General features: G+C 30.2%; 1 protein-coding gene across 1 annotated transcript in view; it reads left to right on the top strand.

The window, feature by feature from the left end:
- LOC149884816 (uncharacterized) overlaps positions 1-15,672 on the top strand; it is a 38,431-nt gene that overhangs the window by 8,058 nt on the left and 14,701 nt on the right. The window contains exons 8-19 of the mRNA XM_090095764.1: positions 2,033-2,515; positions 2,636-2,945; positions 4,156-4,334; positions 4,643-4,765; positions 6,621-6,746; positions 7,078-7,179; positions 9,319-9,801; positions 9,921-10,230; positions 10,512-10,681; positions 10,930-11,052; positions 13,346-13,538; positions 14,273-15,427. Of these exons, the coding sequence (XP_089951890.1) occupies positions 2,033-2,515; positions 2,636-2,945; positions 4,156-4,334; positions 4,643-4,765; positions 6,621-6,746; positions 7,078-7,179; positions 9,319-9,801; positions 9,921-10,230; positions 10,512-10,681; positions 10,930-11,052; positions 13,346-13,538; positions 14,273-15,427 (3,757 nt within the window). The remainder of the gene's footprint in view (positions 1-2,032; positions 2,516-2,635; positions 2,946-4,155; positions 4,335-4,642; positions 4,766-6,620; positions 6,747-7,077; positions 7,180-9,318; positions 9,802-9,920; positions 10,231-10,511; positions 10,682-10,929; positions 11,053-13,345; positions 13,539-14,272; positions 15,428-15,672) is intronic.

The raw sequence follows: 15,672 nt of genomic DNA, 5'->3' as shown, positions 1-15,672 counted from the left end.
ATTCAACTTCAACAAAAATGCAATGGAAAACATCATTTTCTAAATTTGTTGCTACAACAAGTAATCAGAAGGATGAACTGGATTTGCAAGTTAGAATGTTTTTCATTCTGGCAAATATACCATTCAACCAAAATTTTGCATTTACCTAACTGATTAAAAAACATAGACCAAGATACAAGCCACCAAAAAGGATTTCTTTAGAACTCTAAGTAAAGGTAAATAGAGTAGAAATCAATTCAATGAAAATCAATCTTGCTGATGATTGTGCTGTTACCTCAATTCAAGGGGGTTGGAATATTATCTTTAAAAATCCGATAATTGCTCATAGCACTGAAAATTGAAGCAAATTCTTATTTCTCAAGTTGATGCTGGAAGCCATTCTTAAACAGCAAAATATTGCATTTAGATTGCTAAGGATGCAATCAAAATTGCAAAAGGTACCTTTAATAAAGACGTGAGTGTGAGACAACTTTTGTATTCAAACTGTGTATGTATGTATGTATGTATGTATGTATGTATGTATGTATGTATGTATGTATGTATGTATGTATGTATGTATGTATGTATGTATGTATGTATGTATGTATGTATGTATGTTTGTATGTATGTATGTATGTATGTATGTATGTATGTATGTATGTATGTATGTATGTATGTATGTATGCATATGTATGAAATGTCTTAAATGAGAGAAATGTCTTAAATGTCTCAAATGAGAGAACTTTTGCATGCTTAAACCCCCTGAACTGATAACATGTGATTGCTCTGTTCATTTTTTAAGTTTAGTTGAAAAGGATATTGTTGCGAAGTCAATAACAATCTAGAACTTGGTACAAACATGTCACCAACGACATGTTTGTACCAAGTTCTAGATTGTTATTGACTTACTGATCATATTCTGTGATACAATCCAATGTTAAAAAAAAAGCTGTGCTATTGACATAGGTCTGAGTATGGCAAAAGAGACTCTTGTTAATGTACACTGAAGTTACTTTTTAACATTTACTTGTTGAATTTTCCAAAATAACTAGGGGTGGTTAATAGAAAAAGGTGGACTAATGCTACAGCTACCCAATGATAATCTCTTGAACTCCCAATTAGATTGCATAATGACTCACTTTATCACTCACTGTGTGTCAACATTAGAGGTGAGCATATGACGTCAAATGATTTTTTTTTATTGTCAATAAAAAGAGAAGCAATAAAATTACAAGCACAGGCAGATGATTTGCTGCATATTTATCTAATGGTAGTGTAAAAAGCGCAACATCAGCAAACAAGCTGGTGGAGAATTATAGAAAAGAAGGACTCTAAGTCTTTAAAATTGTTTGAAAATGTTTTTCAAAACTATTTGAAAATGTTTTTCAAAACTGTTTGAAAATGTTTTTCAAAACTGTTTGAAAATGTTTTTCAAAATGGTTTGAAAATGTTTTTCAAAATGGTTCGAAATTGTTTTTCAAAATTGTTTGAAAATGTTTTTCAAAATAGTTTGAAAATGTTTTACAACAGTTGAAAGATTTTTCTCATCCTTTGGTTTAGAGCAAAACTAGGAATTGTTTAGGAAGAGAAAAAACTGAACTGTTTGTACACATTTACAGACACTTAAGATGAAGATGCACAGTTGCTGATGGCTAAATTTTTGATGACTTTGTTTTAACTTTTTAAGTTTGAATATTACTGCTCTGAGTAAGAAAAGTTTCATAGTGATAAAGCATATTGAACTAAACTCTGTATTTTTTTCTCATCAGAAACCAATTTTATTTATGCTTGATTATTGTTAAAATAACAATTGGTATTACATCTTTTTTACAGAGGCTCTTGTTTATTCAGCCTTAAACTTAATTGAATAAATACCCAAAATCATGATAAAAAATGTTTTTTTTTTTCAATTCATATTATCCAACAGAAAAATTTTAATAATTTTGGTGCATTCTAGAAATATGGATTTTTGGTATGATGAATACATCATACTTGTGTTCAAACTGATCTGATATGTGATTCATTAATGGCAACTTCTGTTTTATTTTTTTAGGTTCTTTTGCTGCAAAGAGAGAAATGATTTTGCACACAAACAACCCTATTGCTTTGTTTAAGCTTCTTAGGAAAGAGTATGAAATAGTGTTTCAAGTGAAGCCATTGCAAGTCATTAATGGAAACGTGAGTGTAGTTCAATTATCACAAGGAGATCAATATACAAATGGCAGCAGAGTTTTAGCTGTTTGGATTGTAAATGGAGTTTTAATGTTTTGCTCTGACATTGTTGTGGGAGCTAACACTTGCTTCACTAGAAGTGAGAGTGTAGAGCTGGGCTCGTGGCTCACAATAAAAGTATTTCAAAAATGCTTGGAGAATGGCACTTGTAGTTACAGTGTTTTAGTGGATGGAATGAATGTGTATACTGCAATCAATGCATATCCCAGAGAGTTGTCAAATCTGACCCTATATGCATCTGACCCATGGTTAAATCCCCTCAATGGAACCATCAGGAATTTGTGCATTGAAGGTGTTGATCAAGGTAACATATCTTTAAAGTTGCAAAAGAAAGAATGTTTTAAGTATTTTATAAGAACACTCTGTTTTCTTATAGCATCTCTTCTTTTTCTCTTTCATTGTGATCTTTGCAAACTTTTCATAGACAACCGCATGTTGCTGCGAGAGTTTTATTTGGGAGACAACAAGTTACCCAATCCTACAAACATCACAAAGTTTCCCCGAAGTCCTGATACTTATGGTTTTCTTGATGTGTTTGATGCACCATTAAATGTTGATGAACACTATGTTCAAAGAATCCGAGGTTGGTTTCAACCGTTAATGACTGGTAATTACACATTTTACAGTGCCTGTGATGACTACTGCTGGTTTTATTTAAGTTCTAACGAGGATCCTGCAAACAAAAGTATGATAATTAGTCAGCAAAGTCCTGTGTATTACTTGGCATGGACATGGTAAGTTTCAATGTCTATTTTGATTTGTAAAGTTGTTATTTATCAACAGTTTTCTAACAAAGAAGTTTTTGGCTGTAGATAAAATGGTTTATTGACTTTTGAAAGCTGTACACAAACCATATGTTTTGATAATTAGTTAACTACTTTGAATGATAATCTCGAAACTTAGACTTTTATTCTGATTAAATAATTAATTATGTTTAAGTTCTTTTTTCTTTGCTTTTTATTTCTGATTGTACTTGCACACTGCAACAATTTAAGTGTGATAATATAAATGTCATTACAAGTTACTATTGTTATTATTCTACATCTTGTTGTTATATATTTCGTTTTGTCATTGTATTTTATTTTGCGATATATTTTTTAAGAACTCATCAAAGACAAACAAAATCAAAGCTTCAAGTTTTCTAAACTTTGAAGTCTTACAAAGTTCATTTACAGTACTGTTTGATGGCACTGTGTAATTAATAAATATACACTAGATTGTTACAAAGCCTGTCTATGCTCATCAAAGATTACAACTTACTTGTAAGCTTGTCTACGGACATTAACAACATCTACAGAAAGTTGAATTGCATGATTAAATTTTGAATTTAAAATTTAAACCAAAAGAAGTTATTAATGTTATTTATAGCAGGGGTTGCTTAGAACATTAACTGCTCTCAAATCTTGACTTAAAAATTACAAAATTAACATATAATATATATGGAAAATTTGCTAATAAAAAATCTTTTATTATTATACCGGTTACAGATTGGACTCAACTGAATCACATACACAAAATCTTTTGGCTAGTATTAACTAATTGGGGACAAGCTACAGAGAAAAAAAAACTACTAGTATGGTGGTGCTCTTGCTGTCAAGGTCATGGTTTCATCATTATCTGTGTTTCAAATAGACTAAAGCGCTAAGTCCCATGACCTACAGCACCATTAATGTTCACTACCAGGCTAAAAAATGCTTGTGCTTAAATGTGGAAAGCATTAATAATTTTGCAATAGAGACATTTAGGTTTTTTTAGGTGATTAATAATAATATAGGTGATTAAATAAACATCAAAAGGTCCTTACCGTTTTGAAAAATGAATATTTTGTGTCGCAGAACAATCTCATAACAGATAATTGATTAAAATTACAATAATGAGTATTTTACAAACTTATAAAGTTATGATGTATTTGATAAGTTTATAAAGCTAAGAAGTATTTTGTAGGTATGCTAATCAAGCATCTAAACCAGTCTTTCTGCAAGCAAACCACCGGTATTACATGGAGACAGTGTTTTGGGAAAAAAATAATGGTGATAACTTATCAATAGGTGTTCAACTGCTTGGAAGCGAAACGAATCCATTGAAGCCAATCACTAACAGTTGGTTTGCCTCTATGAGAATAGGTAAAGTTGATACCCATGAATTGTTCAGAGAAGAAACTTTTAATTGAGTAAATTTTTCATGTTCTTCTGCAGTAAAGGGTTTGAAAAATATGTTGAGCACTTTTATTTGATGAAGTTGAAAGTTATTTTTTACTAAATCAAGACGTTAAGAAAATTGATGAGTATTTTACAAACTTATAAAGTTATGATGTATTTGATAAGTTTATAAAGCTAAGAAGTATTTGCACAACTTGTGCATTCTTCATGAATGCACAAGTTGTGCAATTTATTTAAATATTGTTTCATGGCAATATGCTTTCTTATCAAAGGTTATTTTCCGGACAGCAGCAATTCAAGTGCAAATGAAGTTTGTATTGATGAAAGTAGCAATTATTTTATCTGTGGATGTAAAAACGGCTTTCAATATGACAACAAAAGTTCCATATGTCAAGGTTGATGATTATTTAATGAATTTTTGTTCTATAAGTTTGTAAATGGTCCGTTTGTCATGTTATTCATAATTTAATGCAACAGTAATAATTCCATTATGGAAATAAGATTTTACTTGATTACTATCACTAGCATTCTTTAATCTGAAATAGCAATTGTAATATTTTGTTTAATGACTGTAATGCAAAAAGTAATATGTTTTAGATTTATTAACAAATATGTTGAAGTCATAAAAGCACAAATATTTTGAAATATTTTTTTCTTCTTTAATAGTTTATGAGAATTTTATAATTCCATTTACATACAAATATATATGTATATATATATATATATATATATATATATATATATATATATATATATATATATATATATATATATATATATATATATATATATATATATATATATATATATATATATATATAATTTGTCTACCAAATTAAAATTCTCTGTATTTTTTTTTTTTCACAAGAAATATACACACATCCACACACAAAAATGACCAGAGAAATTCTCCCTCAAGCTTCACTTGTCAGCATTGGTTCAACCTCAGTCAAATTGTTTCATCCTGCTATTTTTTTCAAGGGTCATCCTGCCACAGAGCCTACAGCACCCTCATTGATGATAAAATCTTTTAAATCATAGATGTATGTTTCAATTGTAGTTACATTTTTCAGATTTGTTGGGAGCTTCACTTTAATGAGCTCTCTTATCATGTAGTTCTGGTTAGAGTTTCTCAGCCTTGCGTCCTGAGTTCACTACATTTAAGAATTATGAGTAGTAGGCTAAGTTATAGTTTGGATTCAAAACTATGTTTATCCAATTTTTAGACCTAGAAGGAGTTAGTGCTGAACACAATGTAGAGTTAATGTCAGGAGTTGTTGCCTAGTAACTCTGTTTAATATCTTTTTGACAATAATTGCCATGAAATCATCTTCTGATCAAGGCTTTACTAAGTTGTTACATTTTTTAATTAACTCTTTGTTTAATTAGAACATGATGTTTGTTACATTTTTGTCCTGAAAAAAAAATCAGAATAAGGAATTGAACTTGGTAACTTATGATAAAAAAAAGCTAATTAAAAAAGTTTAATTTCTCTTTGCAAGATTCTCTTGAAATATTATTGTCAATATTTCTTAAATAAAAATTGATTTTGTGGAAAACTCAAAGTTAATCAATGTTTGTTTCAATTTCCCTATTTAATTACAATTTTATAATACATTTAACTTCTAGTAATTGCATATGTTGAATCCAAAAAAATAAGCAAGTACAAGTCAGGAGTACATTTTCAGCTTTGATAAAAAATCGATTCTCTCTTGCAAAATAGTTTCAGTTTGTTTTGAAAGTCCTTTATTAAAAGTTTGTCTTCTCCTATCAAGCAATTGTTCTTCTCTTGATACTTTTTCTTTCTCCAAAATGTTTATAGTTGCTAATTTTGAGATTCAGACTTGTGGTTCAGGCTGTAAGCAAAATGAAGGAACATTAAAAGTATATGTGCACCAGATAGTTGAGTATGGCATCCAGCCAATTTTATAGTTTCTGTATTTTCCTCCAATGTTTTTCTCAGTTAAAGAGTTTAGGAAGCTCAATAAAAAAATCCTTCCATGGGAGGAGCACATTTAACAAATTCTGCCTCTGAACACACAGCACTTACAATCTTTGTAATTGGCTTTATATGTCAACACTCCACATATATTTGGCCTAATGAAATCTCTAATATTGATAAAAAGCATTAGCATGAATTACCAAACAATACCTTCATGTGAAAAAAAAAGTGATGGCTGCCTGTCTTTTGTTTACATGTTCTTCTGTACTTGCATTGATGTAAACTTGATAATGTTTTTTTCTTTCAAGATATTGATGAGTGCGCTGGAAATATCATGTTTTGCCCTTGGAATAACAGTCTTTGCATAAATACTGTTGGTAGTTATGAATGCTCCTGTAAAAGTGGTTGGATGTACATGGAGAATGCTTGCTATGGTAGGCTTTCTTTTGTGAACAAGTCTCTTTTAAATTTTTTTTTTTGAGAATGTGTTAGTTTTTAAACGAAGACTTGTTTTTTCATTATTTTCCTGATGATGGCAAAATTTTAAAAAAAGACTTGTTGCATGAGAAAAGTACTGTTTTGTGTGTATTTTCTCTTGATTTCCATTTGTCATTTCATTCTCTTAATTTGTCATTTCGTTCTTTTAACTTTAAATTGTCATTTCTATTTTGCTTGTCAGATCTTTGTTGTGAACAATACTCTATGAAATTACAAAAGAGTTGCTAGTAAACAGCTTTTTTTTGAACTTTTTAGTTTTATGTTTAGATATTGATGAGTGTGCTAATGGAAGTCTGCTGTGTGTATTGAATAATGGAATTTGTGTAAACACAGTTGGTGGATATTTTTGTGAAGAAATGTGCAGAATTGGTAAATCATTTTGTCAAAGTTATCATTTTAACACTTTCTTTGAATCAGCAACAATAAATTCACTCATTTTCTGTTTGTGTGAGTAATTTTTGTGAAACAACATAGCTAAGCAGCTTCTTAAAAGTGGCCTGATATTTTTTTTTTGATTCCTACAATAATTCTTATTTCTGCCAGACCTTTAAAAAAAGCTTTTGTTCTAAAGTTGTTAACAAAGACTCTCAAATCCATTTTGGTTTATTTGGAGAAAGTTGTCAATATTATGTTGGTCATTTTTAATTTGAAATCCAAATCACCAAGAATGCATTCGTTGTTATTTCTGTTTTTCTGAGTAAATTTTTCGAGACAAGTTGGCTAAGCAGCATCTATAGGGTTTACATGGATTTTTTAAGTTAATATAATACTTTTTACTTCCACCAGACTTATAAAAGAGTTGTGTTCTAGATATAATAACCCAGTAATTTTAAGCCATTTTAAGTTTATCAGAGAAAATAGTAAATATTATGTAATGCTGGACATTTTTACTTTGAAATCCTTTGAGTAACCTAAAATATAACATGCTAACACTAAAGTTTTTGTAAATTACCTTATTGAATGCCGACGGTAGTAATTTCGTTTATCGGCTATGTTCAACAAATGTTGTATTGTATTCACACTTGATATTTATAATGCTTCAAATTAAAAGTGTATAAAGTATGTGCTAAAGAATTGTAGATTAACGGTGTGAGCTTTCTTTCTGTATTCATTGATGTAAACCAAATTGAGAGTTCAAAAGTTTTCTTGGTTCAAATTATGCTTACGAATTTTATCTTTAACAAGAAGGAGTGGTCGGACGTTCTAAAAGCGTTAAGAGTTTAGAATTTAGATATTTGAATTGATTTGTTCTGAGTTGAAGTCGCATTAGTATTTTTATCAGTAGTTGTTAATTTTTCATAATAATAATAATTAACAATAATTTTTTTATTTTTTGAAACAAGGATGTATGGGTTACCAAACCCAATTGGTTTTATTTTTTGAGCATGACTTTTATGTTTTGAGGCTCTCCGGGCAGGTGTGCCATTTTAGGTTTATCAGAGGAAACAGTAAATATCATCTAATGTTGGTCATTTTTACTTTGAAATCCTTCGAGTAATTTAAAGATCAACATGCTAACACTAAAGTTTTTGTAAATTACCTTAATGAATGCCAATGGCAGTAATTTTGTTTATCAGCTATGTTCATCAAATGTTGTATTGCATTCACACTTTGTTGATATTTATAATGCTTCAAGTTAAAAGTATATAAAGTATGTGTTGATCTGGATAACAAAACATGTTGAAATAACTACTAGAAGTCATCTACCAGCTGATGAAGTCATTTGGGGGATATTTGTTGATTTAATGTTAGACTCAAAAGCCAAAAGCAACAGTGTGATAAAACTGTATTGTTAAAATATTTTGATCTAATATTCAATATTTTGACATATAAAAAAAGTAGCAGACATGTAATGTTAATATTAGTAAAACATAATTTGAATATCAGATAATACTATTTCAAAACATTTTTAAATTTAGTTCTTTAAGGCTCGGAAAACAACAGCGAAGAAGGTTCAGATAAATCATGTTTTTGTGTTATAAATAGTATTAATAAATTTAAATAGTATTGGAACTTCATAAAAGTGAACTTTACTTTTGCTAGATTTATGTTTTTTTTGTTGAAAAAGTTGTTCTTAGCTTTCAAATACACTTTTCAGGGTTTACATTTTAACGAATTACAACTCTATTCATAATGCAAAACAAATTAGTATGCATGACAAAGTATCAAGTTTGTTTCTTAAGTATTTTCACTGTCAATAATTTAAAATGTTGCTTGTGAGAAAGGAAAGAAAGAAAAAAAAAAAAAACAATTTACAGATGCGACCATTTAACATGCTCTTAGAGTTACTTTTTTATTCCTTGCAGTTTTAAAAGAATACTATTTTCTTTGCTGTTTCAATTTTATTGCAGCTTTTAGGACTGGTTATTAGATTTTCAGTTTTTACAGCTTTGACATCTGAAAATGGCAGTTTCTTGTTCCTCATGCTGTGTTTTTTCAGTTAAGCACTGGTTTGGCATTTATTAATAACACTAAAGTAAAGTGCCACCTTCTTTTTCCTTCTTTTAGGTTCTTTTGCTGCAAAGAGAGAAATGATTTTGCACACAAACAACCCAATCGCAGTATTTAAACTTCTTCGGAAAGAGTATGAAATAGTGTTTCAAGTGAAGCCATTACAGGTCATTAATGGAAACGTGAGTGTAATTCAGTTATCACAAGGAGGTCAATATACAAATGGTAGCAGAGTTTTAGCTGTTTGGATTGTAAATGGAGTTTTAATGTTTTGCTCTGACATTGTTGTGGGAGCTAACACTTGCTTCACTAGAAGTGGGAGTGTAGTGCTGGGCTCGTGGCTCACAATAAAAGTATTTCAAAAATGCTTGGAGAATGGCACTTGCAGTTACAGTGTTTTAGTGGATGGAATGAATGTGTATACTGCAATCAATGCATATCCCAGAGAGTTTTCAAACATGACTCTATATGCGTCTGACCCATGGTTAAATCCTCTTGGCGGAACCATCAGGAATTTGTGCATCGAAGGTGTTGATCAAGGTAACATATCTACAAAGTCATAAAAGAAAGAATATTTTAAGTATTTTATAAGAACACTCTGTTTTCTTATAGCATCTCTTCTTTTTCTCTTTCATTGTGACATTGCAAACTTTTCATAGACAACCGCATGTTGCTGCGAGAGTTTTATTTGGGAGACAACAAGTTACCCAATCCTACAAACATCACAAAGTTTCCGCGAAATCCTGATACTTATGGTTTTCTTGATGTGTTTGATGCACCATTAAATGTTGATGAACACTATGTTCAAAGAATCCGAGGTTGGTTTCAACCGTTAACGACTGGTAATTACTCATTTTACAGCGCCTGCGATGACTACTGCTGGTTTTATTTAAGTTCTAACGAGGATCCTGCAAACAAAACTATGATAATAAGTCAGGAGAGTCCTGTTTTATATTTGGAATGGGCACAGTAAGTCATAGAACTTGGTTTTGATTTTTTTTATCAGGAATTTTCTAGTCGTTTTAAGATGCTTGATTGTAAATGAAGCAGTTTGTCAAAGTCGTTATTTTAAGGAGTTTTTAAAATTACAATGTTAAGCATGCTTCTCTTGTTGCATTAGAGTTGTATATTAAAGATAAAACTTTCAGATCTGTATTCTATTATCATCTATGTTTTATTGTGTTTATATTGTTTACCTTTTTCTCTTTAACAGAATTCTTTTATACTTTAATCTATTCAATATCTTATAGGCAAGTACCTAAACCATTCTTTCTGCGAGCTAACCACAGGTATTACATGGAGACAGTTTTTTGGGAAAACTTTAACGCTGATAGCTTATCAATTGGAGTTCAGCTGCTTGGAAGTGAAACAAATCCTTTGAAGCCACTCACAAATGATTGGTTTGCTTCTATGAGAATAGGTAAAGTTAGTGTTGATAAGTTGTTCAGGCAATAATCTTTTGGTTGAGCATACTTTTCTTGTTCTTTTGCAGTTAAAGTTCTTCTTTGGAAAAAAAGTTGAACTTTTTTATTTGAGAGAGTTGAAAGTTGATTTTTTTAAAACCGAATAAGTATAGCTAAAAATGTTGAGGTTTGTGGCGTTTACGAATGTACATGTTGAACAAGCAATTGAAATATTATTTCATCATGACATGTTTTCTTTTCAAAGGTTTTTTTCCGGACAGCTTCAACTCAAGTTCAAGTGAAATCTGTATAGATGAAAGTAGCGAATATTTCATCTGTGGATGTAGAAACGGCTTTCAATATGACCATGAAAGCTCCAAATGCCAAGGTTAAATCTTTTCAACAAATTTTTGCTGTTCAATTTGATGAAGATCTGTTAGCTGTCGTATTCATATGTTTATCTTAGCTTCATTATTTCTCTTCATAATGTTTATTTAATGCAGTTATCCAACCTTGATCTTTCTGTTGACTTGAAAATTTGATGAACAAAGATATATATATGTATATATATGCTCGTCATATTTGATATATGTATATCAAAAGAAGTTTTCACCTTAGGTTTTTTATTTGTTTTAACATTACTTTTGCTTTTTAAAAGAAGTTGTTGTTCATCATTACTGCTGAGTAGTCAACGGAAATTTTGTTTCATTTGATAGGCAAGCTATTATCTTATGCGCTGCAGTGTTAGCATTTTTTTGCCAATTGTAAATACAAAATAATTCATTCACTATTTCTTTTAATGAAATTATGAAAAATAAAGGATACATTTGTTAAGGTTATCGTTTGATGATTATAATTCAAAAGGAGTTGTGTTTCCTTACTTGCTATCAAATTTAAAGCAGTTATCCAACCTTGAACTATGTCTTGACTTGAAAATGTGATGATATCAAAAAAGTATTTTACATACTTAGCTTAAACCTACTTGGGTTTTTGTTTTAATATTATTTTGATCATTAAAAGATGTTTTTTGTTTATTATCACTGTTGAATAGTTAGTGGAAAAGACTTTTCATTTTACTGTCATTGACTTTTGGCGAGCCATTGTTTTATGTGCATTAGCATTAGCTCTTTGTAATTCCAATTGTAAAAGCTTAAATTATGTTTTGAGTGTTTAATTTATTGAACTTTTTTCATGTTTTTAAAAATTGCTGAAGTTTGGTGAAAATTACTGAAATTTGGTAAGTTAAATTAGGATTGTATTGTGTGATAAACTCATTTCTTAAGTAGCACATTGTTGACTCTGTGAAGAACATTAACTTCTGTAAATTAAACAGCTTTAGTAAGCACTATCGGCTGAAAAGGTTCCTAGAGTATTTATCTACTTATTTTTAGTTTGTAGTTCTACTTTTATGTCTAGATCTCTATTTAGGGAGTTATGTTCTGATAAAGTATTTATGCTTGGTCTTGGTGATTCATAGCTTTTTCTAGGATCATTTACGAGAGTAATAGAGTGTTGTTACATTAGGGTTATAATTTTTATTTAAAGAAAAATACTTAAAAGCCAAAATAGTTTTAATGATAGCTTTAAAATAGCATTACAGCCTTTTTTTTGGTCTTCAGACATTGATGAGTGCACTGGCAATATCCCTCTTTGTCCTTGGAATAACAGTTTGTGTATAAACACTATTGGTAGTTTTGAATGCTCTTGCAAAAGTGGTTGGATGTACTTAAGTGAGAGTAGCAGTTGTTTAGATAAAGCTTTTTTTTTTTAATTCAATGTTTTAGTTTTTCTCTCTCAGTTTTGATAAATTATCAAGTTTTTTTTTTTTTCCCCTGATAGCTGTCACTTTTTATTTCATCTGTTTATTTATTTATTTTTATTTTGCTTGTAAAAGTATAATCTGTCCTCTACCATTTTGTCCTCATAAACTTGCTGAAGTTCTGAAGTCCCTATAGTCACTGAAGGGTTAAGCTGAGTACTCATAATGTTAAGTTGGCATAAAAAAAGTAATAAACGGTTATTTAAGAATTTGACCTTCAGAAGCTATATTTTTATATATGGCTTTTACACATGGTTTGCTGCACAAAAAGCAAAAGTAACCAAAAAAGTAACCAAAGTATAGTTTTTCTGTCTTCTAACTTTTCAATCTAAGAATGTTTTTATGTCAAAACATAAATGTGATACAACAGTGTGAAAACACCTAATAGTTTAGTCTAGTATGTTTAAATAGAAAATATTTTTAATTAGGAAAGGAAGAAGATAAAAGTAATAATATTTCAATAGCAACTTATTTGAAAATTTTTCTTAATCTAGTATGGAAATCTTATCAGAATGAATGACACATTTTCTTAGCTTTCTTCCATTGTAAAATCAACATACATCTTACATATACTTATGAAAAGTTAATAGTTTCATTGTTAAGTTTCTATGACTATATGTATGACTCTGTGTATGACTTTGTATGACACGGACCATCTAAGAGCATTGGTCACTTTTGCTATGTGTTTAAACATTTGAAGAGATCTTTTTTAAGGAATCAATGTGTATTTAGCTGCTAAAGATGTATTAATTGATAGATCAACTAGCTAAAAGAAGATTACATAAGTGCATATATATATATGTATGCAATTTATAAAAGTTTCTAAAAGTAAGCAGTAAAACTTATTTTCTCTTCGTTTCAGTTGTTTTATCGATGGTGGGCATTGATGTCTTGGTTCAAAAAAATCTTTTTAGAGATGAAGTGTTTGAAATGATTGTTACAGTTTTTAATGGATCAAAGATGATATTAGAAGTTGACTTTGGTGACAGATCTTCGCTTATTGTTACAAAAATAGATGAAGATCAGCAGGCTGTCAATTATACATTTTCCTACAGGTATGAAATTGATATATACGTAAATTCAGACTTTCAATTTTGATATTCCGTCATTTGTTTACTGATCTATACATTGTTCTGAATGCTGGCTTACACATTTGTGTACATTGATGATATTTTATTGGGTTGGAGTTTGTTTTTATTTACAATTAGTTTAGAATCATTCTGTTTTAATTGTTATATGAAATAATGTCATGGTTGAATAACATGCTATTTGCAGCTATTCAAAATGTGGAAAGTATCAAATCAGTGTCTTCATCAAAGATAATCAAAATTCCACAATGGAGAACATATCTACGAATGTTCTGCTATTTATCACCAATGAATCTAACTACAGATTCTACAGAAGGTACAAGTTAACAAAGTAACAGTGGCAAAGCTAAAGTGGTTAGGGTTAAGATCCATCAAGCACCATCCATGCATCCATCTATCCATGCATACATACATAAAATGATCTTCTCTTTCTCACAGCTATATAAAGAAAATGTGAACAAAGAGTTGATTTTGATTGATTGATTTTATTTCCTTTTTTTATTGCTACATGAAGAGAAAAATATCTAATATAGGGAGTGTTTCAACCCTGGGTTCTCCTACATATAAATAGTAGTCGTAAATAGTAGAAGTAGTAAAACCATTCTAATTTTGTTAAGTAAAATTTTATTTAACATTGAGCATGTGTTAATGTTTTCTCTTTTAAAAAATTTTTTTTTGGATAAAGTGGTTTTTTGTTGCAGTTATTCAAAATGTGGAAAGTATCAAATCAGTGTTTTAATCAAAGATAATCAAGATTCCACAATGGAGAACATATCTACAAATGTCAGTGTGATAGTGTTCTGCTATTTATCACCAATGAATATAACTACAGATTCTACAATGTATGTTAATAGAACTCTGTTGGTATTGAAAAGGAAAGAAGTATCTCTGTATATAAAACAGGACTTTGAGCGGAATGTTCATTATGCAATTGATTGGGGAGATGGATTTAACGAATCTTTTGATCTTTCAGACAATTTGAAGTTGTTACCTTTTGTTTGTACTCATGCATACTCTGATGTTGGAAAACATGTGATCTTGGTAGTTGCAAGTAACGGTGTCTACTCTTTCAACAAATCGATTGATGTTCTTGTGAGGAACTGTACTGTGCCGATGGTTAACTTTTACTACGGAACAAAAACAAACCCAATCTATTTTCTTCAAAGTGTCGATAAAACGTTCATAGCTTCAGTTGATGAAATTAGTGACGAGTGCAAGAGACAGCCATCAAGCTTTGAGTGGGCTCTAACCAGTTCTGGATTAGAATTGAAAAGTAAAGCAGCTCTTGTTAAACAAAAAGTTGTTTACACTGTCAAAAAACAGCAACTGCAGGCTGGTTCTTATGCTCTTTCACTTTTATTTACTTATGGTGATATTGAGTCTGTTTATACTACATACTTTGTGGTTGTAAAGTCACCATTGTTTGTTGAAGCTGAAAACGGAGTAAGTTTTCGAGTTGTTAGTTATAAAAAAAAAGTTGGTAATGACAGTATCAATGCTAACTTTACAATCAGCGCTAATAGCAGTTATGACCCTGACAATCAAGCAGCTGGGTTAGACGGAATTTCGTTTAAATGGAGGTGTCAGTTAGCAACGGATTTGGCATACGCTTTTGCGCATTTAAACGAAACAGCAAACTCTTCTGTTGATGGAAACACGTGCTTTAACAGTTCATGGGTTGATTTGACAGATCTTACTGGACCAGAAGTTGTTTTTGATACGGGTATGTTCTATGAGAGTTTTTCATACAGATTTGAAGTAGTTGGTGCAAAAGGCATGGGGGAAGATATTAGGACAAGCTCATTTGTCCATGAGATAATGTTTAGCAAGAACGAAATACCAGATGTAAAATTGAGGTAAGAAGATTTTTTTAAAACAGCCTAAAGCTGAGGAAACAAAAGCGTTTTTCTGTTTTGATCACATTGATCCTTAAATGTTTTTTTCCATAAGGCTCTGAAAAACTATTAATGAGGTTTAAGATCGTTTCTGAAGGGCAATTGAACAGATGTTTACATATTCATAAAAACATGTTCACAACTTCTTGTATTTGCTGATCTTTAAAACAATTGTTAACAATGACAGAAAAAGATTAAAGTTACTG

The sequence above is a fragment of the Hydra viridissima genome, unplaced genomic scaffold (assembly GCF_058129835.1).
Source record: "Hydra viridissima isolate aposymbiotic clone 2 unplaced genomic scaffold, HvirCarnegie_v1 scaffold_8, whole genome shotgun sequence".
NCBI lineage: Eukaryota > Metazoa > Cnidaria > Hydrozoa > Anthoathecata > Hydridae > Hydra > Hydra viridissima.
The sequence above is the reverse complement of the archived record's forward strand: the minus strand, read 5'-3'. Positions and strand labels throughout refer to the sequence as shown.